The following is a 26,194-nucleotide window of genomic DNA, read 5'->3' as shown; positions in this document are numbered from 1 at the left end:
GAGTTTTGGTGCCAAAAAAGTTAAGTCCACAAAATGGTAAAATCACAATTTTTTTCTGCATGATTTTGCCATAACATCATTCCTAGACCTCTAATGAATGTATGAACCAATTTAGAAGGGCATGAGGTGTATACTTTTGGACTTACAAACTTTCCAAAAACTTACTCCAAAAACTTTAAAGTTTTGGGGTGGGACGAAGACGTGGACGCCGGGGTGACAGCATTAGCTCTTGGTTACTAGTAACCGGTGAGCTAAAAACCAATGCTGTTATGACTTAAAAAAATGTTAAAAAAATTAAATGATTTTTTTACCAGTTAAAGCACGCAATAATAAAAACTAATTTTTTTTTTTTTTATGTTTTACCTGGGAGTGACGGAGAGAACAGTCATTTTTGCTGGAAAGTGTTAGACAAGTCTTGGCACATTCTTAGCAACCGTCTTAACAACAACACAAACAAAATGTAGTTCCATCTATAATAGTTAGTCCGAGATATTTTTGGGGGATTTTTTATGTTTTGAACTTTGAATTTATGTAAATATCACATGGATTGTGTGTATTTAAAAGAACATGAGAAGAAGAAATCCAACGGCTTCAATTTTAAAACAGTATCAAACCAAAACAAAGCTAACAAGTAAGCCCTCCCCAAACATCATAACTAAACATTTTACTAGGGGAGGGGGTTTATTGCAGGATGAATGCAGTACTCAAAATGATGGATAGATATAAAAACAACTTAACAAATATTCCATCTTTTAATCTTTTAATATAAATCATTCCGAAAATAAATAAAAGGTATGTTCAGCGTAAAGTCTATATAATTCAAACACAAGCAAGCCAGCCAAAAGTTTGTTAAAATTATGTGTCCTCATTAAACCTCTGACTGATAACGGTTGATGTTTGATTTCTTTCACAACCTAGTCTTTACACAGATATTTGTAATTAGTTGCTTGCTACAATCACAACCACATCTGTACACTGGTTTAAACGCCGGTCTGTAAAAAGTTTTTGTTTCCTAGGGGCTTTCGAGATCCCTGAAAAAATAAGAAAAAATAAGATATTAGAGCAAATTTTGCAGAAGCTTTCAAAGTTCTAAAAACAGGTGAAGCAAGCAAAGTATGTTAATACATGCACCACAATCAATAATAAGTATTCTAATCATAAAAAAAGTGGTACTGGTGCCTGGTAATACCATAGGTATTAAAATATTAAATGATTCAAGGTAAAAAATCACACTATCAAAGTCACATAGTAATTATAGGAACAATGTTGTTTATAGATTAGAGATTGAAATGTATGCAATTTGACATTCCCATACACCACAACTTTCAATTTCAAAATCACTTTTTCCAAAAAAACAACAACAAAAGATTTTGCCAGGTCAATATTACCTGGAGTGGACAAACATGCAAAGAAGTGCTGTGATGTATTATTTTATTGTTAGTTTTGAGAAAAAGTCAGACACAAATAAGATGACTTGGGACATGATAAAACCCATAATTGATATGTTGACAAGAATTCACAGATTTGAGGGTTTCTCAAACCTGTATAATGGCAGTAAGTATCATGTTAATTAAACAAGTGCAGATATCAAACTTAACACAGAAAAAACACCCCATAGCTGCCCACAAGGATGTTACAGTGGCAGAGACGTAACAGTGATGTCATCAAAATGGAGATTTAGGTTGTAAAAATAACTTGTGCTAGAAACAAAACTTCAAAAATAAATGACATACCATGTAAAAAATTGCTGTAGCTGTGTCAACGACAACAAAGAGACAGAAAAATAGGCAGGGCAGAATGTAAATAACTTCACAATAGGCATGTAATACTGCCAATGTTTAGGAATTCCTTGGAGGAGAGTGTGCACATTCAAACTTACAATGGTACATTTACATACCTTTATTTTGTACACAAAATAAGACATCAACACAATTTTGAATTTCATGAAGGCTAATTAGAATGTTTAAAACATGGATATTAAGAGTTTTACTGTAACACACACACACACAGTTAAAAAAAAAAAGTTTTCCTTCAGAAAAAGGAGTGTTCTTGGGTAAACATACAATGGGAAAGCATGCAGATTACTACCAGGTACACGCCCAAAAATAGCAATATTACTTCTTGATTGATACAATATAAATTACCTTTACTGATTTCTTAAAACATCTAGTATTATCTAATACCTAGCACTTTGTAATAAGTAACCTGTTCAGTGTAGTGAATAGCACTCCATACAGTTTAATTGCTAATCTTTATTAATACCAAATGATATAAATTAAAATATTTAAAATATATCAATATTCCTTACAATATATTTATACTAATCCTATAATTTCAATTTTCAGAAAGTATCCTGATCTCATACCATTGTCTGAAAACATTCTATACTGAATCAATGAGCATTAAAATTGAAAAGTAACCAGTCAAAAAACTGGAAACGCTGATTATAATCTTACACATAGTGCTGTTCAACAGAAATTATCTACAGCTGATTAAAATGTATCAAAACTCATTTTCTTCAGCCATCCGTGTGTACATTGTTAATACAACTTCTTGGAGTCATTAAGTTTGAAGATTTTTCAGGGACAGTGACCAACTTCACGGTGAAAATGAGTGTTATGAAACACACTTTCCAAAGTATTGTTGGATTTAAAATAATTTCCTAATCATAAAAATGTAAATACAAAATGCATCTGAAATGTTCATGTCTGTCATAAATATAATTTATTATGACTAGTTTCAAAACAAATATTGGATAAATCACCAAGACCAACATTTTTTTCTTATTCTAATGTCAAAGACATCAATTCAAGGACATTTATACGAAATTTCATGATTTCCATGCAGGGACTTAACATGTCTGTCGAAACATTTATATGATCACAAGCTGATTTAAATTTACATTTGAAATGTTCAAATCTCACCAAACTCAAACAGGTAGGTTTACTACATTGTTTCCTTGTTATTAATATTTTACATGTGTTATTAGAGATCATTGATAATGGATAAACTTGCCTTTAAAATTCTGATCAAATGTGACTTTGACTTTAAAGGACATGTATGTAATTTAAATATACAACATCTGGTCTAATAAAAATCTGCAGACACATAACTTTATATTGTTAATTTGTATCCATGACGGTATATTGAACTGAAAGTTATTTCAAATTTGTATTAAACAGACAAGGAACGTTAAAACGTCAATATATACATACAGAAACTGTACAAACCAGTATTAAATGATGTGTGAATAAATACCTATACAATAATATAGATCATAATAACTCTTCAATAAGTTAAAAGTATCACACCACATCTCACTCACTTGTACACATTTAAAATACTGTTAAAAGTACAAATTAAATAGACATCAATAAAAAGCAGCTTTGACCCCAGGAAGGGATGCTGTCTACTACATAACTACTGCTAACTGACTAAACCTGGGTCTATTTTGTTGGACCTTTTTGGGGTGGACATGGAATTGATGATTTTACCGATAGCTTTGATAGGTGTGGCAATAGTGTATTTCTTTTTGTCAGGTATATTTGAATCCTCCTCAAAGAGTTTGACAAGATTACGAACCTTGGAAGCGCTTTTTGTCGCTGATGAGACGGAGTTCCCACGCATTTTCTTGTTTGGTGTATTCATTATGTTGAAGGCAGTAGTATTTAACCACTTCTTTGCTGACTGAAACAAATGGAAAACATTTTATCAATGATCAACAGTTGTTGGAGGGTTTGTCAGTCTAGTCTGTGTCTTTATGAGATATCCTTAAAAAGGACTGTTTGCATATATAACAAGAATTACATGTAATTACACCCGTCCCACTTTGTCAATACAGTAAGTTTTAAGCAAACTCCAAAGTTCACCAAAATTTCAGTACTTACAAAAAAAAAAAAAAAAAAACACATAATAGTATGGATGCACCCTACATACATTATAAACAAGCGTCCAATTTGGCTAAACCAATTGGAAAAGCAATAAAGATTTTACATCAATTTCTTTAAATAAAGAAAAATTTAGAACTCATATAATCTGTAGGGTGTGTTGAGATGTCTATACTGCAATGCAACTATATTCCAGGTTTGGTTGAAATAACATTGATACTTTTTGAGGAACTAAGTAAACACAAAAGTTCAGATTCCCAACATCCCTAGTAATATCATATATATAGTCTCTCTTCGTGGCTTTGTCGCAGGCGAGGCAAAAAGCGCCTGAATTTTACTAATTTATGTTTGCATTGCATTAGACAACAAATAGAAAAATCATCATACTTTTCTTAAGGATGTGGGTTCATTTTCAGCATTGACAGATCTTTTTGGTGTTCGTTTTGATCTGGAGTTACCAATTGGGGTTCGAGGTGAACGAAGGTTGTAACGTGGTGTGCCCTTAGAGTTTCTCCGCATGCTATTGGAGTTACCTGGTGTGGGTGGACCAGGTTTCTGGTACGCAATGCCATGCCTTGATTGCTAAAATAGTTACAAAATTGACATAATCATTACAAATGCAACAGAGATATTCATGTAAAAAATTGCTTCACTATTAAAAATATGAAATTTAAAAACAAATGTAATTAAGAAAGCTGTGATTTGTGAAAATTGTGAAATAATATAGTTTTCAATAGTGTTCTCTTTGTTTTGACACAAGTATTCAAGCCTCTTTCTATATCAATAAAATATAGAGGAGTCCAGAACAAAGAAATTTTATTCATGGTAAGCCCCGGAGAAAATATGGATTATCAATGGTTCTGTTGTAGTTAAAAAACACTTCCTTTGTTGGTCTCTGTTTGATACCTGGGGCCTGTATGTTTATGCAGAAAAAAAAAAAATCTTCAGTTTTAAATGTTATATTTCAGACATATATCTTGTGGAACATTCAGATGTAAAATCAGGCCTTGAAAGTCTTTGTCAAGGCTCGTCAGAAAATAACATAAAATCAGGTCTGTTTTTAATTTAAAGACAATTCTGGTCCACTTGGCTCAATCGTTTGAAAAGCAAAGAAGAAACCGACCCTGGAGTCCTCTTGTTGGTCAATATTTTACAAGAACCACCATGAATCAGTATGCTATGACAATTCCAAATCTTTGATCCTTCATCGCTTTAGTAAATACCATTACATATTAGTGTAATTACCAGTTTAGATGATTCTCCTTCATCACTGGAGCTCTCCTGCTTTCTCTTTCGTCCACTACCCTGTGAACCACCAGTGGAAAACGCTAGACTTTCCCTGACAGAGTTCTCTCCATATTGCTGCATCTCCACAGGGTAGGTGGTCCGATTGTGGGGCAGCTGAAGTGTATTGCGCCTCTGAAGCTCACTAAACCTCTTCCATTCTAAGTCAGCAGGCTCATCTTCCATTGCAAATAATTTGGCTGTACCCCCTACCATTCAAATGAAAGAAGTTGTTGTGTCCATTAATAGCTCATCTAATGATATGGCATTTTAAAATAAAATAAACCCATTTAAACAAATAATATCTAGAATCAAACAAAGAAAAAACATGTGTATCTTGTGAATCTTTAATTCCTATGTACCAAAAGTAACCACCAAATGTGAAATAGTTCATTTTTTTTAGGAAAGTTTTGGTCATTTAAAAAAGTTGATATAAAGGGATTCATAGATGAGATCTGGTACAGAATGATCTGATTGTCCCCAAGACGACCATGAGCGCTATTCCATTAAATTATCTACCTGACCTCAGGACTCCATAATAAATCACTTCTATCCATGGTTGGATTGCCTTCCTTTTACTTCAAAGTACACTTATTGTAATTTATTAAATGAATTCTATAGGTGGTACCCTTAACCAAGCTTGGGAGTCCTCGGGTGGGGTAGATGTTTTACTGGAAAGCCTTGAGAGCTACTACTGAACTAATACAAGGATGAGGCTACAGATCTACTGAAGGAGAAAGGATATAGAACCATCCATAATGTCAATGAGACAAGGTTGTAGAGTTTGTTTTCTTGAAGCGGCTTTACAGTTAACTTACTTGGAAGAGAAGCAATCGAACGACCAGAGTCCGTGCTGATCACACTTTGATCCAAGCTTGCCAGGCGAATTCGAGAGGATCGTCTCCGGGGTGCCTCCTCCTCCGAAGAACTACTGAATAAATCAAACAATCATCGATCAGAGAGAGAGAGAGAAAGATGTGAACACTTTGTGTTACAATATACAATACACAGACTACTGAGTTTGTCAACTAAATTAAAAACTCAGAATAAAGTTTCAAGTACGGGCTTAAGAAACATTCCTGATAACACATTTATGCAAATAGGTTGTCTCAATGATGAACCATTTCCTCTTAATTACTAAAAGAACCTTTCTTAAATCCAAAAATGTTTTTCTGGAAAATTAAGAGATTTCCTGAAGGGCCATGTCTCTTCAAACTACCACCTGACAATATGGGGGCCTGTTCGTTTATGCAGATAAATGTAATATTTCAAACATACATCTTGACGGATCTGCAAATACTAATACAGGCCATGGAAGTCTTTGTCAAGGCTCGTTTGAAAACAATATAAAATCACCAGGTCGGTCTTTATTTCAAAAACTAACAACACCGGTTCAAGTGGTCTAACCATTTGGACCGCAAAAACGGAAATGGCCTGGGTGTTGGCCTGTTGTGTGTCAGTAACACAGGAGAAACCAAAAGTCTAATCATACTAAACTCATATTAGATAGATTAATGGGTATAAGCAAATTAAACAGTCCCTATGAACAAGACATACTATTTAGGGTATAAGCCAGCATACCTTTGCCGTTGGCTCATCATGTCATCGTCTTTATGGTTTAAACAGGTCTTCACAAAGTCGCTGTTGTCGCCTATATAATGGGTGCTGGTGATGTCTAGTTGGGTACGCAACGTCTGCACTTGTTTGTTTGTAGCCTTTAGCTCAGCTTTCAGTTCTACCACCTGTTTGCCTAAAATGGAGTCATGTTTATTGCTGCATTATAAATCTGTTTACAATCTAAACTCTGGTCTATTTTTTTTCAGCATTCAAGAATCCACGAGATCTCTTTGACAACTTGTTATCAAACATTCAAATCTCTCATAAGTGGAAAAAATCAAGGAAAATCTAAAATACATCCTGCTTATTCAAGTAATTTGCAGGATTTAAAATCCATCTCTGACATTCAAAATGGTGATGAATGTCATCAGGAAATTTCACTGTTTATTATTATTTGAACACTTTGCGGATCCACAATTTTATACGTTAACAGCACCATGGTTAATCTACAGACGTGTGATATTACTTACACAGTGTTTTGTTGTTGACCTTCTCCTTTTCTAGCTTATCCTCCAGGCCTTGCTGTTGGGTCTTTTCCGTTTGTAGAATGCCCTAATTAGAGTCATAAACAAGTCAGTTTGAATTTAATTTAATAACATTTCATAGAAAAATTTCAGTCCAATAATTTTTTAATGCATTACTCTATTGATGCATGAAATAAGATGCTGTTATTGATACCCATATTGCCAGGAATCTAGTCATGACATGATATTCATGTTAAATTTGTATTTCATCTGGCTGAGAAGAAAAAAAACCCAGACAAAATGTCAACAGAAACAAGGTGGTTAATGCTGCAAATTATGATCAACAGACACAATTAGTTGACATTTTGTGTGATTTGTTTATAGCACATCCATGGAACACTAAAAAGTTATCCAATATGGCTTTGAGTTTGAATAGTCGGATAATCAAGTCACTATATACAGATGTGCAAGAAAGCAGGTGATTTTTGCCTCCACATTCTCCTATCATCATGCTATATATTTAAAGCAGTTTCTTTCACTAACCTTGAGTCTTTTGACCTCCTGGGAAAGGTCGAGAGACTTTTTCTGGAACTCCTTGCCGACCTTCAAGTTTACATCAACTTCTTTGTTAAGAAGATCAATGACTTCCTTCTTCTTGTTGTAATGGACACGATAGTTGTCTATTGTCTGCTGTAACTTGGCTTCTTTACTTTCCATTTCTTTTATTCTGGCATTTAACTGCAACGATCAAGAAAGCATATTTACAATTTATATATCATTGTTACAAAAACTGAAATTAAAAAATAATATGTTTTTCAATCATACACCTTTCTTTACCGAAACACTAAATGAGGAGTAAATTAATACCTATAAGATAAATCACCCATCAAAGTCTTATTCAATCTTAAGCTGGAAAACATTCAACCATAAGCTTAACATTGTCATTTTAATACACGTTAAATTTTTAAAACTCACTCAATTATGAACACAAAATTACCTGACTTATCTCAGCATTAGTATTTGAGCACTGATCCTCAAGTCTGGAAAGTTCTACACGAAGTGCCTCCTCCTCTGCATCCTTAGCACCTTTCACCTCGGCAACCTTCAATTGCCACTGTTGTAAAGTCAGCTCAGAGTTTTCCTTCATGTTTTCAACCTTGAATAAAGAATGACAAGTAAAAAAAAAAAAATTAGAATCATATGCCTAAAACGGTTTATTCATTCTTGAAAATAGTAGTTATTAAAATTTTGATTAATTTAAAACACACGGTTAAGAATTTCATTGCTTCTACCAGCTACTGGAATCATGAAAAAAAAGAGAGGACTAATTTTATACTTGTTGTTTCTTGAGCATTGGGCCAGGCTATTTAAATTTTGTGTAAACCAAAAATGATCTCAAAAAAGCATATTCAGTAGCTATAAAATGTACCAATGGTGATTAAATCAATTAGTATTCTAATTGATGCTGACCTGTCTCCTGTATTTCGTGATTTCCCTTGTGGCCTCGTCTAGCTTGTTACTCAGTTCAGAACACTGACTATTAGCTGCTGCTGTCCGGCTTTGTTCCTGCTCCAGCAGTTGTCTACTCTCCTGCTGAAAATCTGATAACTTCGATTTGAACTCGTGACGGAGACTGTTCAGTTCCTCAGTGTGATTTGTGCTCTGGTTTGCCATACTGACGTCACAACTTAGTTTCATTTCTCTCATAGCTTTTTCCAGTTCATCGCACCTAGATTGCTGACTGTGCAATTTATTTGCCAGTTCTTTTTGATTTTGTGTCTCTGATGTCAGCAAGTCTTGAATCTGATCAATTTTAGCCTGATAGTCTGACTTCATTTTTTCCATAATTGCACAGTTTTCTGTTTTGTGTTTCTTATCCAAATCTATTAATTCGTTTTGTTTCTTTTCTAATTTTTTCTCCATGTGTGTTATTCGATCTTGCAGTGCTGCTTTCTGACTGACTGCAATCATCTCTTTTTCGTGCACGAGGGCCTGGCATCGTGTTTGGAAGCTCTGTTCCTGACTCGTCAACTGGTCACGGTACTGTTGAGTCTGCTCCTCCGTTGCCTTATGGTACTCACTCTCCAGTTGTGTTAACTGTGATCGCCAGTACTGCTCACTTTCTTCCATCGTCTGCTGACAGTTCATACGAACCTGTTCCAGTAAGTCTGTTTTCTGCTTAAGTTCTGACTCTATTTGTGCAATCTTTGCCTCCAGAATGACTCTGTCTTTGCTGTCTTGCTGAATAGTCAGTCTTTGGTTCAGTTCCAGAATTGTTTGTTCCAGTGCACGACGTTTCTCCCCTGCTTCCTTGAGCTCTTGGTTTGTAGATGTCATATCTTTGACAAAATCTCTCATTTTATCTTCATGACTTTTGACAAAAGCATCACAGTCTGATTTCATTTGATCTTTCATCTCAGCTATCGAGGTCTGATACTGGGCTGTAACTGAATCCAACTTTTTGGATAGAACATCATTTTCACCTGAAGCCTTTGCCAGTTTACAACTTAAATCACTGACTGAACTTTCATACCTGGCTGTCACAGACTCTAATTTTTTGGCCAAAATATCATTGTCATTCGAAGCTTTCTCCTTCTCTGATATAAGTTCATTCAATGACGTTTCATACCTGGCTGTCACAGACTCTAACTTTTCGGACAAAGCATCATTGTCACTCAAAGCTTTCTCCTTCTCTGATACAAGTTCATTCAATGAAGTTTCATACCTGGCTGTCACAGACTCTAACGTTTCGGACAAAACATCATTGTCACTCCAAGCTTTCTCCTTCTCTGATAAAAGTTCATTCAATGAAGTTTCATACCTGGCTGTCACAGACTCTAACTTTTCGGACAAAACATCGTTGTCACTCAAAGCTTTCTCCTTCTCTGATAAAAGTTCATTAAATGACGTTTCATACCTGGCTGTCACAGACTCTAACTTTTCGGACAAAACATCATTGTCACTCAAAGCTTTCTCCTTCTCCGATACAAGTTCATTCAATGAAGTTTCATACCTGGCTGTCACAGACTCTAACTTTTCGGACAAAACATCATTGTCACTCAAAGCTTTCTCCTTCTCCGATACAAGTTCATTCAATGAAGTTTCATACTTGGCTGTCACAGACTCTAATTTTTCTGCCAAAGCATGATTGTCACTCGAGGCTTTTTCCAATTTACATCTGAACTCACTGATTGAACTTTCATACTTGGCATTCACAGTCTCACATTTCCCAACCCAATCATCATTATCACTTGATGCCTTCTCCTGCACAGATCTGAGGTCACCGACTGAAATTTCGTACTTTGTTGCCAAGGATGCCAACTTTTCAGTCAAATCTTCATTGTCACTCAATGTTTTCTCCAGTTTTGATCTTAGTTCACCGATTGAAGTCTCATACTTTGCAGTCACCAACTCCAACTTTTCTGTCAAATCACTATTGTCACTCAGTGCTGTGTTCCGTTCCTGCTCTTGAACTTGAATGTCAGACATTAACTTTTCACATTTCACCTGTAGCTTCTCAATGTCTTGTGTTTTTTCTGTCACTTTTGTATTCAGAGAACAGATCTCATCACGGTTGACATCATTCAGTTTTTGAATTGATTTGTTTTCCTGTGTACGCTGCAATACAAGCGATTCAAGAGAAGAAATCTCATCATTTTTGACATCCAGCGCTTCTTCCAGTAAGCATGTCTTTGTGTTCAGATCGGACAGCTGTTTGTCAAGACAAGAAATCTTTTCACAGTTCTCCTTGCATGATTCCTGAAGCAACTCTTTTTCTGATGAAAGTGCATCAACTCGTAAAGTCAGATCTTGTTTATCTCCAGTCAGATTTGAGATCACAACATCACGTTCAGAAATACAATCACTCCAAGATGAGATCTCCATATCTTTGTCTCTTGTAATCAATTCTAGTTTACTGGCCTTCTGATCCAATTCTGACACTTGACTTTTCAGTTCAGAATTGATTTTTTTCAGGTTTGATACATCATTGTCCTTTTCTAAGAGAGAAGCCTCTAACAATGAAATTGTGTCAGATTTTTCCTGAGATATCATCTCCTTGTCTTCTACTGCTTCGTTGATCTTGGTCGACAGCTGTTGCACTTCATCTAACAGGTTTCTGTTTTCTTGGGTCAACTCATCATTACTGACTTGTTTTGTTTCGGCCACCTTTGTGACAAGGACTACTTGGCCAGTGAGTTCCTCAACCTGTTCCTGTAAATGGGACACCTCTTTTGTAAGGACCCCATTTTCATCGTTCCTCGTCTGAATCTGCCGTGTCAGGTCGCTAAGTCGGCTGTCCAGACTTGTACCCTTATGCACACTGACCTGAAACTGTTCCTTAAGCTGTTCCAGTTGTTTGAGAACTCCCTCGCACTCCTTTTGAGACTTGGAAAGATCCTTTTTCAGGGTTGTTTCTTTCTCTGTTGATTCTTTTTGAAGATTTTGTAGCTCCTCAGTGAGACATTGAATCTTATTTGCACTTGCCTTCTGACTGTTCTTCAACTCAGTCTCGGTGTCTCTGATCTTTTTTTCTAAGCATACCTTGGTCTCCGACATTTTTGAAAGCTGCATGTGTTGTTGATCTAAACACTCTGTGAGATGAGACAGTTCACCACTGGACTGTGACAAAGAGGCCTTCAGATCCGATATCTCAGATTGTTGGACCTCTATGTCTTTCTTGAGAGTGCAACTTAGTTGTTTTTCCTTCCCTAGATCCTTTTCTATGCACTTCAGATGTCGTTCCAGATCTGATCTGGTTGCTGTCTCCTGAATCAAGTTCTCCTTCAAGGTTGTAACTTCGGTCTCTGTCTTCTGAAGGGATTGAGTGAGATCTGCACAAAGCTTCTCCTGATCTGCTACCTGTTCCTTCAAACCAGTCTCCTTTTCTGACCACTTGGTTTGCTGTCTCTTTGCTGTAGCCTCCAGCCCCTGCACTTTACTGTCACATTCAATCTTGTTCCTATCCATCTCATTCTTATACTCCTCACATTGACTTTGGAGTTCTGTAATGGCGTCTTTCAACTGCTCTTCTTCTGATCTTGTCCTCTCTTTGTTACTGGTTAGTTCAGCCTTTAGCTGTTCAACTTCACTTTGATGAATTGTTGCTTTCTGGTTAAGCTGACCTTCTAGTGTGACCTTGATTTCCTTAAGAGTGCTGACCTCCTCTCGAAGCCTGGTTTCTGTTTCACAGATTTCTTCCTTCAGACTGGTCATCTCTTCCTTCAGACATTTGACACAGTTATCCTTGACCCACATCTCATTCTCCATGCGTATTTCCTGTTGTTTGAAGCTGCTCTGACTGGCCTTCAGCTTGGACTTGAGATCATCCTCCACCTTTATTGCATCATCCCTCTGCTGCTGCAGTTGTGAGTTAAGAGAGTCCAATTTTGTCTTCCAGGAGGCCTGCTCCAGAACTAATTTTTGTTCTATAGATTTCTGCTCAGATTTTGCCAGGTCCACCGATGCAACCATAGTCTGACGTCTCTCTTCTGTGGCAAGTTTTTGTCCCTCAGCCTCCTGTAAGGACAAACCAATTAAGTTTTTTGAGCAAATAACTCAAGAACGTGAGAGTACTGAAGAAGAATTTACTACCATAGGTTTTTATTTTCTGAATTAGGTTATAACATTTAAAGGAAATTTCTATTATAAAGACAAAACACAAATTGCAGTTTCAAGGAAAATTGACTCTTTATCAGCCAGAAAATGGACATGTCTATTCCTTTAATAGGTAGACCATGATCATTATATATATACGCCATAAAATCAGAATGCCATTGAAGAGATCCATAAATAATCGTATGTGTCTTCACCATCAGGTTACCTACCATAGTCAACAGCTGAATCTCTGTTTGAGCATACGAGAGTTTTGTCTGTAGACCAACGACATCTTCCTCTGCTGCCTGCTTCTCTGAGCTGGCTGTCTGTAGTAGTGAAGTAAGCTCAGATTCCCTTGACCTCAGAATTTCACCTTCAGTCTGAAGGGCAGCCAGCTGGGTTGTCATTTCTGACAGATTTATCTCCAGTTTCTCTGCATTTTTTTCGCTGGACACTAGAGCCTGTTGTACTTGCTCAATTGCATCATCCTTCTTCAAGAGGTTCTGATGGGTCTCCATGAACTTGGTCTGAAATTGAAATATCGAAATCATAATAACCCATTTTATCATCAAAGTACAGCATTCCCTTCATTCTATGTATTGTAACTTGAACTAAATACATTTCATCAGTCATCAAGATTGATGATTCCAAATTACATAAATTTTAGAAGGCTGACAAGTTAGCAAGTGTCCCACTGTGTGCCTGACATACTCTTCCTGTGCCTGACAGTAAATCTCTATGTGAAATTTCAGTGATGTTCAGATTAGGATTCTGTCCCTAAATGTGACAATTTGAACACTTTTACAGTTATTATCCGTTATTTATCACATGGCAACAGTATCTGTATTATTATGAATTTTCAATATATCACCTATAATTCAGCCAAGAAATTATAATTTTACTGATATGTGAAATGTAACAGCATTAACACTGACCTCAAATATTCTCTTTGTTTCTTCAACATTGGCTAGTTCCTTCTCCAGACGTCTATGTGCCTCAGGGTCAATCCAGGATTCCCTCAGCTCATTAAGCTGCTCCTCCAACTCCTTGATGCGTGTCTCCATGATCATTCCCATACTCTCACCGTTTTTGTTGTGGCAGTCTATGGCTGCAAAACCCACAAACAGGTAACAAATGAAATTTAAGAATATGTTGGTAACAGTGGAATCTACATCTTCAAATATCGCTTTACTGCTCCCAAATTCAGATTGCATGTTTAGTTTCCAATCAAATTTATCTGATACTCCTATCCACAACTCTTTTCACATTTTTTTTTTAAAAATCATTAATTATTCTAATGAACACAAATTAAGAAAACAAGAAAATTACTCTATGATAACATAATATTGTAAAGTATATGGTGCTAACAAGCAATTAAGACAACTGACCAACCACAATTTTCATAAAATCCAAACTTAAACATACCTGTGATCGCCATCATTTCCTCCATTTCTGTTTTCTCTGCTTTTATCTCATCCAACTGTTGTCGTAAAGAGACGCGAGATTCCTCCAGCTCCATCACTTTTTGCTTGGCTTGTTTAGATTCAGACTTACAATGTTCAAGTACAGACTCTATCTCAGCTATCTGCAGCTTCTGGTGGTGACACTTATTGCGGTATTCCTCGTGGCTCTTTTTCAAAGATTCTAAGGCCAATAGCTGTAATGTACAACCAAATCATGGACTATTTAAAAGTGATCATGTTCGTTTTGGTTTTTTTTCAAATGGAGAACATTTATTTTTGAAAACTGTTTTATTTTGGCTACCCGAAATTTTGCACTCTGCTATTCACATGTTTTCAAGGATATTTTTTTAAATATAAAAATTCTTCCAAACACAGATTTCAACACACCAAACAGGTTAATGTCAATAAAATTCAATAGAACACTGAATATTAACTCAGAAAATAATATCAACATGTAGGAATCACGTATATGGAGTTAAATGTAACAATGGAATTATTTTTTATCTTACCTGACTTGACAAGGATTTTATTTCTGTAATCTTCTCATTGTTCTCCCTCTCTAGGAACTTGCAGTGATCTTTAACGTCCTGTAACTCGGTACATCTTAATTGTGCACTGTAAGTTAAATAAACACAATTAAAGTTGAGATTCCAGTATTCATTAGATGTATCCTGTACAAAGTTTAAAGCTTCCCCAAATACCTCACTTCTAAGAACTAAGATCAATCCTAATTCTCGTTAAAACATTTGTTCTCAATTCAAATTATAAACTGTTAACAGAATCAATATATAAAGTTATAAGTGGTGTACAGATAGGTAATCAACAGTGACCATGCAACTCTGAACATTAATTTATACATTCTATAGACCGGATTATGGAGAAATCTCTAGAATATTTGGTTAAATCTTCATTTGGACAAAATTTCCTATCACAATCCATTTTAAACACTTCCCACCTGTTGATTTCCTTCTGAAGGTGGTCTCGTTCCTGTTTCACTAACTCCAGTTCATCGTACACATCTGCGATATTTCTCTGGCCTTTTAGTGATGCTTCCAACTCAAGGATTCGCCTTTCTAAAAAAAAAATCATAATTTTTAAGAAATAATTGCAACAAGAAGAGATTCTGTCAGACTACATCTCTATATTTGGTACGTAACTTTTAGTCTTATATCATTTTTTTGAGGCTGTTATTGATCTTTTTCATTTGTTTATGTCAGATATTTCTATATCACAGGTGCCATTTGTTGGTGTCCGTTAGATATTTCTATACCACAGGTGCCATTTTATGCATTTGTGTGACAAGTATTGTTGGCAGTGTAGAATCTTTAAACAAGTCTGATCATTGATAAGACAACTGCTATACCAACCTCTCTGACCAAGCTGTTCACATTTTTCTCTGATGTCCAGCTCCAGATTATCCTTGAAGTGTCTCTCACTTGCCACAACCATCTCCAGTTTCCTGATCTCTTTCTCCTTTTGTCTCAACAACATCTGTTCAAAAACAGACTCTGAATTAGAAGTGTCTATCTATATATCCATGACCCTTTACTTGTCTGATGAACAATATAATCAGGTGTAGATCTACACGTTATACCTATTATAAACTAAATTAGACGAGGGGTTTGTGAGACATCTTGTAGGATCTGTTGCCTGGAGATGAACCCATAAATCCTGCATCGTTGGCAAATTGGTAACTTTTTCTTTTAAAGTAAAGATCAATTCTTAAATTTATTTCCACAAAACTAAAATGGTATTTCAGTTAACATAGATATATCATGGTAGATATACATTTTTTTAATTGTCACTATGAATACAGGTCAGGTTCTGTCATAACACTGACATAATACTCTACAGAGCTACAGAACTGAACTTAACACTTACCTTCTGTGCCACTTGAGGTGACTGCATGAGAGCCGAGAGAGGAGTGAGAGGGCTTGGAGAAGCTAGAGTCAACATCCGCATTGGGGAGCTGATTTCATGGGGACCACTACCCCTTGCTGTGCAAGACAGGAGGGAAGGAACTGGTGTCAGAGGTGTACCATTACAAACTACAAACAGGATGTACACTTTTGTCATCTAATAGTTAAAACACTGAGCATAAATAAATTCGATTTGACACACAAAGAATGAAATATACAAATACTATGACAGTAAAATATTTTAATGTGAACTCAACAATGCTAATGAAAACATAAATTTACCAGGTAGACCATTGCATTGTAAGGACGCAAAACAGTGTAAATCACTGTAAATGACCGACATAGGAGTTATCACTGAAAAACAACATAGCCTTTTTCCTTTATAATTAATTCCACCAAAACAAAATAATCATGAAATCACGGCATATCAAAATTTTATCTGAGCAATTTTACCATGGAATAACAAGCCTTCACCAGCAAAATACAACTTACATACAATATTTGAAATATGAAGAGTTGTTTACTTAAGACCTTACATGAAGACAATATTACACAAAATCAAACATGCACTACAATATATATCAAAATATAGTCTCAACTGGCAAGAACTGAATATCACTATTTTGTTAAATTGTAATCGTAATTTTATGCATGCCTAAATTTAAATCAGATTTAAGCTCCAGAGTTTAAACATTTGATCTAACCTACAGATGTAATCAGTGACCATTTCTACTTTGTATGAATATGACATGAACAGTTGTGACATTTCTAACTGGATGTCATACGTACATGCAGTACAGAGAAGGAATACGGGTTATGCATAGTTTAATATCAGATTTTTATGAATATGAATTAAAATGCACCAATTTACAACAAAAGAATATATCTGAATAAAATGGGTGAAATTTAGGTTTAAATATTATCATGAGTTTCAGGTTATAAGATTGTCCCCAAAGTTTTGAGCTACATTTTCAGAAAAAATAGTGCATGAATAGAAAATAGCTGAAATTCCATAATGAAACACCAGTGTAAATTAGATTTAGGTTATCAATTGTTTTTATCGATATGCAGTAAGAGTAATCTGTCTACTGCCCGACCTACCCTAGCTATTCGGAAACCTTAAACACATTAAATCATGAGACATATATAACAGTGAGTGTTAAAGCAGTGCTCCAGGCAACTTTTTGTACAAACACCTGTACTGTAAAAGCAGGGGTGAGCATTCTAATTTGTTTTCAAAAAGGGTATTTGCACCCTTCAAAAGTAGATGTAGAAGCATACAAATCTGCTCCAAAAATAAGTTATATGTTATTTTAATACCTAGATCATTAGTAATTAAGTATGTGCAGCACGTTGACAATCAGAACTTTAGTTACCAAATTAAGCATTTCTTCAAGTATTAACCTGAAGTTGATATTCATCCCAATAAGTAAAGTTCTTGATCATATTTAATTAGATTTCAATAGTATTGAGAAGCAAGAATGTTCTAGGAGTATTGTTAAATCTGAAGTGGAGAATGATCAGGGATCATCCCCATTTCAGAAGTAAAAATCTTACTATATATAGTAATATACATTTTGAAAATCTTTTTGTCTTTCGTTTAGCATTATTAAGAGCCATAATTCATCTTATCAACTGCATAAGTCTGATGATCTATATATGCAGTAACCTGGAGCACTGTTTCAGTGAATTGTGATGAATAACTAATAGGTGAAGTGATGAAACATGTGAATAAATGAACAAATGAATGATAAATGTTACTATGAAGATTTAACTGAAAATATTATTGAAGAACATTGGGAAAACCCCAGGTAAATTGTGATTATAAAAATGTGTAATAGTTATGATTGTTATACCAGTTGGGAAGTTGAAAGATTGGTCAACCGTCGGCGTTGATGTTACTATGCCTTTGCCCTGGGTAACTAGTTTGAAGAAAAGATCAGCATCTTTGTGAAAAGTTGACTCTAGGATAAACGGAAAATAAGGATGTGTCTAATCTTAGTCATGTTAGGGTGGCGGAAAAGTTAACAGACAGTCTTAGCATTTATCAAGAATCTACCAAAACAACTTTAGAAAAGTGAATATTAATTTTCCTCAAACAGGGAAGGGTCTTGGAAAAGAAAATGCATCTTGTCAGTATTAGAATCAAAATTTTCAATGTGAAATAATTATAAAATTGTGATGAATAAAAAGGCTTCACCAAGTGTTGTTTGTGATTGGAGGGAGGGAAACACAACATAACATTTATGAATTATACAATAAACATGCACGTTTTAAAAATTACATAAATTTCAGTTCCTGATTTTTAATCAAGTTTTATATAAATAATATATTTGGTGAACTATTTCCAATCTTATTTGACTAGATCAATCCTATTCCTTTATATCATAGAGCTCATCAGCAACTTATGTTAAAATGGTATTGAGGGCTATTTCAGTACATGCATTACATATATCTAACTGACTCCAAAATAATTTTTATTCATAACTGGATTTCTTGTTAATCATTCCTATTCTAGTAATTAATTTAATTGTTTTGGAGGCCTGTTAAAACAAATATTGAGTTGTTTGTAAAATTTTTACTTGTTTTACACAAATGGCCCATATACAGTGTAGGACAATCAAACCTACAAAATTGGGAACACAGGAACAATGATATATGTAACATTAAATACAGACAAAAAAGTCAAAACAGACAATATGTATCTTTTGATAAACTATGATATCTTTGCATACCACCAGTAGTAAATCTGGTAAAAGCTTTGATTTTGAATATAAAAATATTCTGTTTAAATAGAAGCCATTTATAGTATTGAGCTCACAGTGCAGCTAATTATACTAAGACACATTCCAATCATTGCACACACATACCATATTCTCTCTTCTTTTTTAAGATATCTGCAAAGTCTGCTGGGAGACGAGTGGTCAGATCTTGAGATGTGACCATAGGTTCCAGGAGTTGCATAATGTCCATTTGTTCTTCTTGAGACAAGGTCAGGGCAGCATCAACAAAGGTCTGTTTCATCTTGTCTTGTACAAATGCCCCAAGTAAAGCATACAAAATCTAGATGCAAGAGGAAAATACACAATGTGTCTTAATGACATCAAAAAGTATTTTTGTTTATCAAATGCAAGATGAATTTGAAAATTTGGTAGGATCCGTTGTTGTTAAGGAAAGTTCTCATCTATTTTTCCCCAACCATACTTAAAGTGAAATATCAAAACATCTAAATGTAATAACCACTATTCGGCTATCTACATTGGATAGTTCCAGGATACAGCTTGATGTAGGATATAGGCTATCATTAATTGGATGTAGGTTATAGGCTATCATTAATTGGATGTAGGATATAGGCTATCATTAATTGGATGTAGGATATAGGCTATCATTAATTGGATGTAGGATATAGGCTATCATTAATTGGATGTAGGATATAGGCTATCATTAATTGGATGTAGGATATAGGCTATCATTAATTGGATATAAATTTTGCTATAAATGGTCAAACGCAAAATATTATAAGATATGAAGAAAAAGTTACAATGGTTGATAATTCTAAGCCTCATTACTGTTGTTGCCAGTCTTTGCATTACACTGTATTCACTTTTAACAACTTTAAATTTCTGTACAATACCAGAAAAACTACACACGAACTTACCTTGGCTAACTCCCATTCTACTAGTTGAGAATTACTTGGTGATGAACCATTCACAATCAATGGTATATTGATGACAGATGAATCTAACTCCAGTTTGGTAAAGTAGTGTTCTGAAATAAAAGTCAAACAGCTAATGGTATTGCTGACACTGAACCCTGAATACAAAACAATCTGCCAAAACTTTATACAGAGCATGAGAATATGATTTCATGAATAAATCACATTTCAGTGAAATGACTAGTTCTTGTTTAAATACCATCAGTAGATAATTCATTACTTACTAATGATGAAAGGATAAAAAAGGACGCATAGGAAATGTACAGGGATTTCACCAGGTAATTTCAATTGCCCTACTTCTAAGCTCTAGGTTTACTTAAAGGCAGATATCTTGCATGCTTCTTTAACAGCAATTGAAAATTTGTATTGATACTTGATGAACCCATGCTTACCTTCTATATATTCCCGAATTTTAATGTAGCACTCTGTTGTTGAGGCAACAGTCTCACATTTCTCACTGAAGTCAATGCAAACAAATGTTCATAAATCAAAATTTCCTTAATTCATATAATAGTTTACAGTATATTGAAATATGTGAATAATTTGGATTATTCTAATTTCGTTTCCATTTCTATTCTAAATGTAAACAACTATGCTGTATCATTTTTTAAACAAAGCAAAACCATACAATCCATGCTGAGCAAATTCAAAAGACTGCACAGTGAAACAACAAGAACTAGGAATGTTGATCTACCAAGACTGTATACATAGTAAAATATCATTCTGTTAAATTATTCAACATTTTTTGGTATAAATAAATACATACATTCAATATTTGGAACAATACATTATACATATATATATTTAATACTATACCTCAGTTTCATCAGACTGATAAACGCATGTCCATCTGCTAGGTCTAACAATCGAGATATGTTTATTTCGGGAAGCAGAGCATTCACCTATATAACAACATAATACAACATTCAACACATATCATTTTGGTAACCTCAAGTAATAGATACTGTTATCAAGAAGTTTCTAAGCGATGGAAATAGCGTGATACTGAAACAGTCATATATATTATATAACTCTATATACATTTTGGGTAGAATACATGTCCATTTCGAATTCCCTAGTGAGTTTTGTTGGATTTTCCAAATTTCATGTTCATATATATTCCCAATGAGAAATTGTTAAGGTGTCCCTGTACATGAATTTGTGTAAAGAAATGTTGATCAGTATGTATTTCAAGCAGATGTACTAATGCTACAACCGATACTTTCTATCTTTCAAAGCTAAATTAAACATTAAATAGATATGTTATAACATTTCCCCAGTTAGTTAAAATACCAATTTATTTTCCCAATAGCAAAGGTATGTACAGGCCTCTATACTGTTTCAATTCAGTGCAAACATTGCTGTGATAAAAACACTGAAATAACTTGTCATGTGTGCTAAATTTTCTCATTCTATAGTATTAAATACAAAATATAGTATAGGGAAATCGAAAACTAAAGAAATGAGTTTTCTTTTCCTTTAATTTGTTAAATGTAATAAATTACCCAGTTGATGAGAGCCTTTTCCTTTCTCTGGTCCATTTTGTCAGGTAAAAATGTATATTTTGAAAGTTCTTCTTTTTTCTCTGACCTAAAAAAACAAAGCGTAAAAATAATGTACATTTGTCAAAATGGGAGTCACTTAGGCCTAGAACATGCAAATCTCTGTCATGTGTAGTAGGTTGCCTAGCAAGTAAACATGGATTTGACTAAATGTAAAGCAAATATCTATCTACAATTAGCTATTGGTGTGAATACATTTATCTGTAGATTGCAGTGGTTGCATTTTCATAAAACATATAATCATAAGCTCTCTGTGGAGTCTTTTTGTCACAGATGACAGATTGAAGAACTACACAATATCCTATATCATATTTGTGTGTGGTATGTTCCAGTACGACATATTCTTTTTTTTGCTACCAATCAAACCATTCCCTGTGTGGTTGCATTTGCCAACAGGCCTTATAATCAAGCACATGGGTTCTTTACAAATGATATATGATTATGTGATGGTTTGCAAATGTATCTATTAGTGTTGTTCAAATTAATCGATGATTATCATTTTACCTCTGACTATGACTAATTGATCATGATTTGTTGTGATCTATCATGGTTTGACTATATATTACCTTTGAAATTTTCAAGATTTACAGCCGACTTCAACAATTAATAAATGAACATCATTGGTAAAATGAAATAAAAGTGCATTAAAACATTTTAAAACATAGCAAGATGACTTAAAACATATTCACAACAATTTCCCCTATTTTGGTTTATATTTTTGCAGACATTTCAATTCCCTTTCTGTTCATGATCGATCAATAATTGATCATCAATAGCATTAGAAACGGAAGGCTCAGTGGGCGGGGTTAAAAAAAACGACTGCATTGTTTACATGCACTATTTGTGATCCATTTATATATATATTTAAGACACATTGGACATTGAGGTCTTCCCAAATCTGCGAAGTTGCTCATTTTATCAACATGTTATCGATATGAAACTCTGAGATCTGCATCATGAATCCTGGGCTGAAACGGATTCATCAGTTCATCTGCCATTTCTATAAGACCCGGGAAAATGTAGTGCAGAACTTTGCAGATACACTATCAGTCAAAGTGTAGGGCTTGTGTCGGTAGAAACAACAACAAAAAACTTACCCGTTTCTGTTCAGTTCAATCTTTTAAAAAGTATTCGGCATGGTTTGTAATTTAGTTCTATTTACCACAGTGCTTGGATCAGGGGCACCTGCTCAGCGACATATTTGTTTTGAATTTTGCGCTGGCAGCCTCGTTTTGGATAGTAATTTTGAAAATTAACCTGAAGAATACGGTCATTGGTCTGGAAAGCGTGCAAGGCCACGTGTAGGATTTGTATTACAAAGAAATATTTCAAACAGATTTTGAATAATTTCCATTTATGGTAGGATATTTGAAAACACATGGACACTTTTTTTTTAATTATTTATATAGGTAAATTAAAGACAGGCAGATGGAATAAAAGTTTACATGTTGAAACCGGTGTCTGGTGAAAAGTGTTATCACATATTTTATGCCCGGATAAACATACTTACATCATTTGTCTGATGCTGTTATAGTTTCGAGAACACGGCCATATAGTGTTATTTTTCCTTGAATAAACAACGGGAATTCTTGTAGATTTGGAACTGGGATGCATTTTTTCAACAAATCGAACTTTATCCTATAAAGTTGTAGTTTTTTGTTTTGTAATGCTACGGAATTATCTTTGAAACTGTTCAAACAACTACAGCCGATGAATTAGTCAAATGAATGGTTAAATCTACCTTTCGTTTTCTAGCTTTATATGTCACGTATGTGACTAATTATACTAATTTGCATACCAATTATCATCACCATCAGGTCTCTATGGCCACGCCCCTTTCTGCCGCATGGAAAGTAATTATCATTACCAGACCGTATAATTTAAAATAACTGGTAGACACATCCTCATCCCCGGGATATATATTATAATTGTTCTCTAATTATAGGAGCAGTAAACAAAGACACCTAAAGGTAATTAAAGATCTATGTGAAATGCTATAATATCACGATTTTATCATTATACCCTCAGGAGTGTATAAAATAGTAGCAAGTGATTCATTTCTTTCAGTATAATCAGATCTATATACTTTACTAGTATACAAGACTCTGGTATAAATAATATTATACTTGTCTTTTTCGCTTGAACTAGCTATGCCCTTAGTCGATAACTATACAGCGAAAACACAATATCACCACCAATTTCCATCACCAACGGTCATTCAGACTTTGAATTAACTCGAATTAGTGCATGGAAAGCGCCATATTAATCCATCATTTGGACCGCCTCCGCAGCTGTTTTGTAGCGAACATTTTAAAAGTGCGTGTGTGTTTTTTATTATAATTTATTTTATTCAGAATCCACCATTAAGCCACATGTACAGAAACGAGGTGACTAAGACCAAACAATGTATTTAATTCTAATGAATTTTGATCGCAAGTATTATTGAAATACAATTGTATGGTCATTATTATTATTATTTCAGTATTTTACCAATATTACACGTCCTTGCATGAGCAACAGAGGACGATATCTAAATTACTGGGAAAAGCGTGTGAATCTCGCATATAGCTGTCCCTATTTCCTCATGCATTACCAGTTTTCTTGCTCTTCTTTTAACGTATAAACATCGATGATTTAGGTTAACGTTGTGTTTGGTGGGAACTGACTCGTGGTGATGCATTTTCTTTCACTTTTAAATGGTAACATTTCCGATTTGATTAGTTCCAGTTGCGTTACTTTCATCTTTTTTATTACAATTCTGAGTTGCGAGTTCGAAACCTACGTGGGGCAGTTGCCAGGTACTGACTGTAGGCCGGTGGTTTTTCTCCGGGTACTCCGGCTTTCCTCCATCTCCAAAACCTGGCACGTCCTTAAATGACCCTGGCTGTTAATAGGACGTTAAACAAAAAACAAACAAATACAATTCTAACCAATCTAAGCAAAACCTTTTAGCGGCATATGCTTCTGAAAAATATTTTTTCTAACTTTAAAGTTGCTGAAAAATCATCTTTACGCCACAATTCAATCCGGGCCAACAGGCGTGATTAATATAAGTTGATATAACTTGTTTCTCAATTGTTGTAAAATAAATAAAGTTTCCATTTCAAACAAGTGATAATGTGTTATTTGTTCGCATGTAACATCTCCCGGATAAGTTAGGCTTACCGCAATCCATGTAACGGCATTGGACACCAGTTCTGGATACGTTGATTCACAAATTCGTTGTAACCGACCTTTATGTTACTATTGCTGAACGTCACGTAAAATACAACTTTCGTCGTAAACTACTTTTCTTTCATATTATCTAATCTTCTGACATGAAATCGATAAACATGTCAAGTCTATGTGGTGAATGATCATCTATAGATCTGCTAACTTATCAGGTCTATGGTAACATTTAAACTCCTTCAAAAAACAAAGTAAAAAAGACGTACGACTTTTATAAAATGATTGTTTTACCCTGCATAGCCGTGCCAAAAATTGAGCGACGATCCTAAATCAGACAGAATAGCAAAGAAAGCTGGACTACAACATAATTAGTTTGTTGTACTTCTAGTATGACTACGGACCTTTTTTTTTTCAAAAAAAAAAAAAAAATGATACATAATGTAATATTCACGTTTTTTTAATCAAATGTCTGGTTTGTGAATGTTGCCTTTTGTCGAATACATACTCAATAAGGAAAGGAAAGACAAAGACGAAAGTAAAACATGGCAGGAGATATGATGAACATTGAACAGCTGAACGTATGGAATAGTGGAATGTCTGAACTAATGTCATCTGGGTCGGTAAAGATCATTCACGCAGTCTAAAAACAATATTTAAAAAACTTTTTTCGTAAAAAATTATTCGAATTATTCTTCATAAAATGTAAATGAAGGAGACTTAAGCATTCTCTCCCTCCATACGCACTTCTAAACATGCCATCTCTACCCTTCCCTAACTCCTGATATTCCGAAAGTAATATCGCTATACTTAAATTCTAATGTTATCTTGTTTGATTTAAACATAATTTATTTGTATCAATATATACAAGAGGATTGGGCACAAGTTTTCAAACTTATTACTTGTTATCTTGTGTAAGTATTTATGTGTTACATGTGTTGTTCTTGGAAAAGGCCTTCATATAAGTTGGAAAATTTGTGCGTGATTCCCGTTGTATATTTATGATACAATAAAATATGTTTTAATAAATAAACAAGAAAATAAAAAAATAAAAAAATGACTCATTTACTACAATCTCAACACCGTTCAGCAATGGTATACAGATATATATAATATTATTAATAGACTATAAGATCAACTATACATATAATGCTGTAATTTAAGTTTCGTCCAAAAACTAAGATGCTGTGGTCAAAGTACGATGCATATCGTATATTGCATTAAAGACAAGTGTTATCAAACAATTTTACGTTTTTAGAAGTGCATAGTTTTATAATGTCCCAAGAAAATGATCAATCGCCGTATTAAAAGTTACTGATATTTCATTTGTTTAAAATAAGTTTTTGATACTTATGATGCAATAAAAACAAGAAAGTAACTCTTTACAAGGCATTAACCCTAAATTAAGAGTTTCTATTTCTATTAGAATTAATACCTTGAGTGTCGCATTTATAAATGTGACAGTCGACGTATTTTTTAAATAAATCTTTACATCAGTTCTATATATATATCAATGTTATATT

At 34.4% G+C, this 26,194-nt stretch overlaps 1 protein-coding gene across 4 annotated transcripts; it reads right to left on the bottom strand.

Moving 5' to 3' along the window:
• Positions 1 to 743: 743 nt before the first annotated feature.
• On the bottom strand, positions 744 to 22,744 carry LOC117337371 (nuclear mitotic apparatus protein 1-like). Of its 4 annotated transcripts, XM_033898338.1 has the most exons (25): positions 22,604 to 22,744; positions 21,450 to 21,534; positions 20,761 to 20,846; positions 20,337 to 20,401; positions 19,888 to 19,997; positions 19,100 to 19,292; positions 18,086 to 18,193; positions 16,192 to 16,358; positions 15,678 to 15,801; positions 15,266 to 15,383; positions 14,820 to 14,925; positions 14,273 to 14,504; positions 13,783 to 13,955; positions 13,078 to 13,374; positions 8,723 to 12,769; positions 8,250 to 8,408; positions 7,796 to 7,990; positions 7,259 to 7,340; positions 6,753 to 6,921; positions 5,990 to 6,102; positions 5,133 to 5,380; positions 4,275 to 4,469; positions 3,583 to 3,687; positions 1,734 to 1,753; positions 744 to 1,031 (listed from the first exon to the last, which is right to left on the bottom strand). In XM_033898338.1, exons 2-25 carry the CDS (start codon positions 21,483 to 21,485, stop codon positions 1,013 to 1,015), a joined length of 7,167 nt encoding a protein of 2,388 aa, XP_033754229.1. In that variant the 5' UTR covers positions 21,486 to 21,534; positions 22,604 to 22,744; the 3' UTR covers positions 744 to 1,012. The 4 variants fall into 4 exon arrangements, with proteins under 4 accessions (XP_033754229.1, XP_033754228.1, XP_033754230.1 ...); XM_033898337.1 differs by lacking the exon at positions 1,734 to 1,753; XM_033898339.1 differs by lacking the exon at positions 1,734 to 1,753 and having other exon boundaries at positions 18,086 to 18,151.
• Positions 22,745 to 26,194: the final 3,450 nt, after the last annotated feature.

Source organism: Pecten maximus, chromosome 11 (assembly GCF_902652985.1).
Source record: "Pecten maximus chromosome 11, xPecMax1.1, whole genome shotgun sequence".
Classification (NCBI taxonomy): domain Eukaryota; kingdom Metazoa; phylum Mollusca; class Bivalvia; order Pectinida; family Pectinidae; genus Pecten; species Pecten maximus.
The sequence above is the reverse complement of the archived record's forward strand: the minus strand, read 5'-3'. Positions and strand labels throughout refer to the sequence as shown.

Excerpts from the sequence above, each read along its gene's own strand:
- LOC117337371 (XM_033898337.1), bottom strand. The coding sequence starts at position 21,485 with ATGGACCAGAGAAAGGAAAAGGCTCTCATCAACTGG. Across the intron at positions 18,194-19,099 it reads AAAAAAGAAGAGAGAATATG|AGTCAACTTTTCACAAAGAT; the intron begins GTATGTGTGTGC and ends CGTTTATCCTAG. Across the intron at positions 7,991-8,249 it reads CTAATGCTGAGATAAGTCAG|TTAAATGCCAGAATAAAAGA; the intron begins GTAATTTTGTGT and ends TGATCGTTGCAG.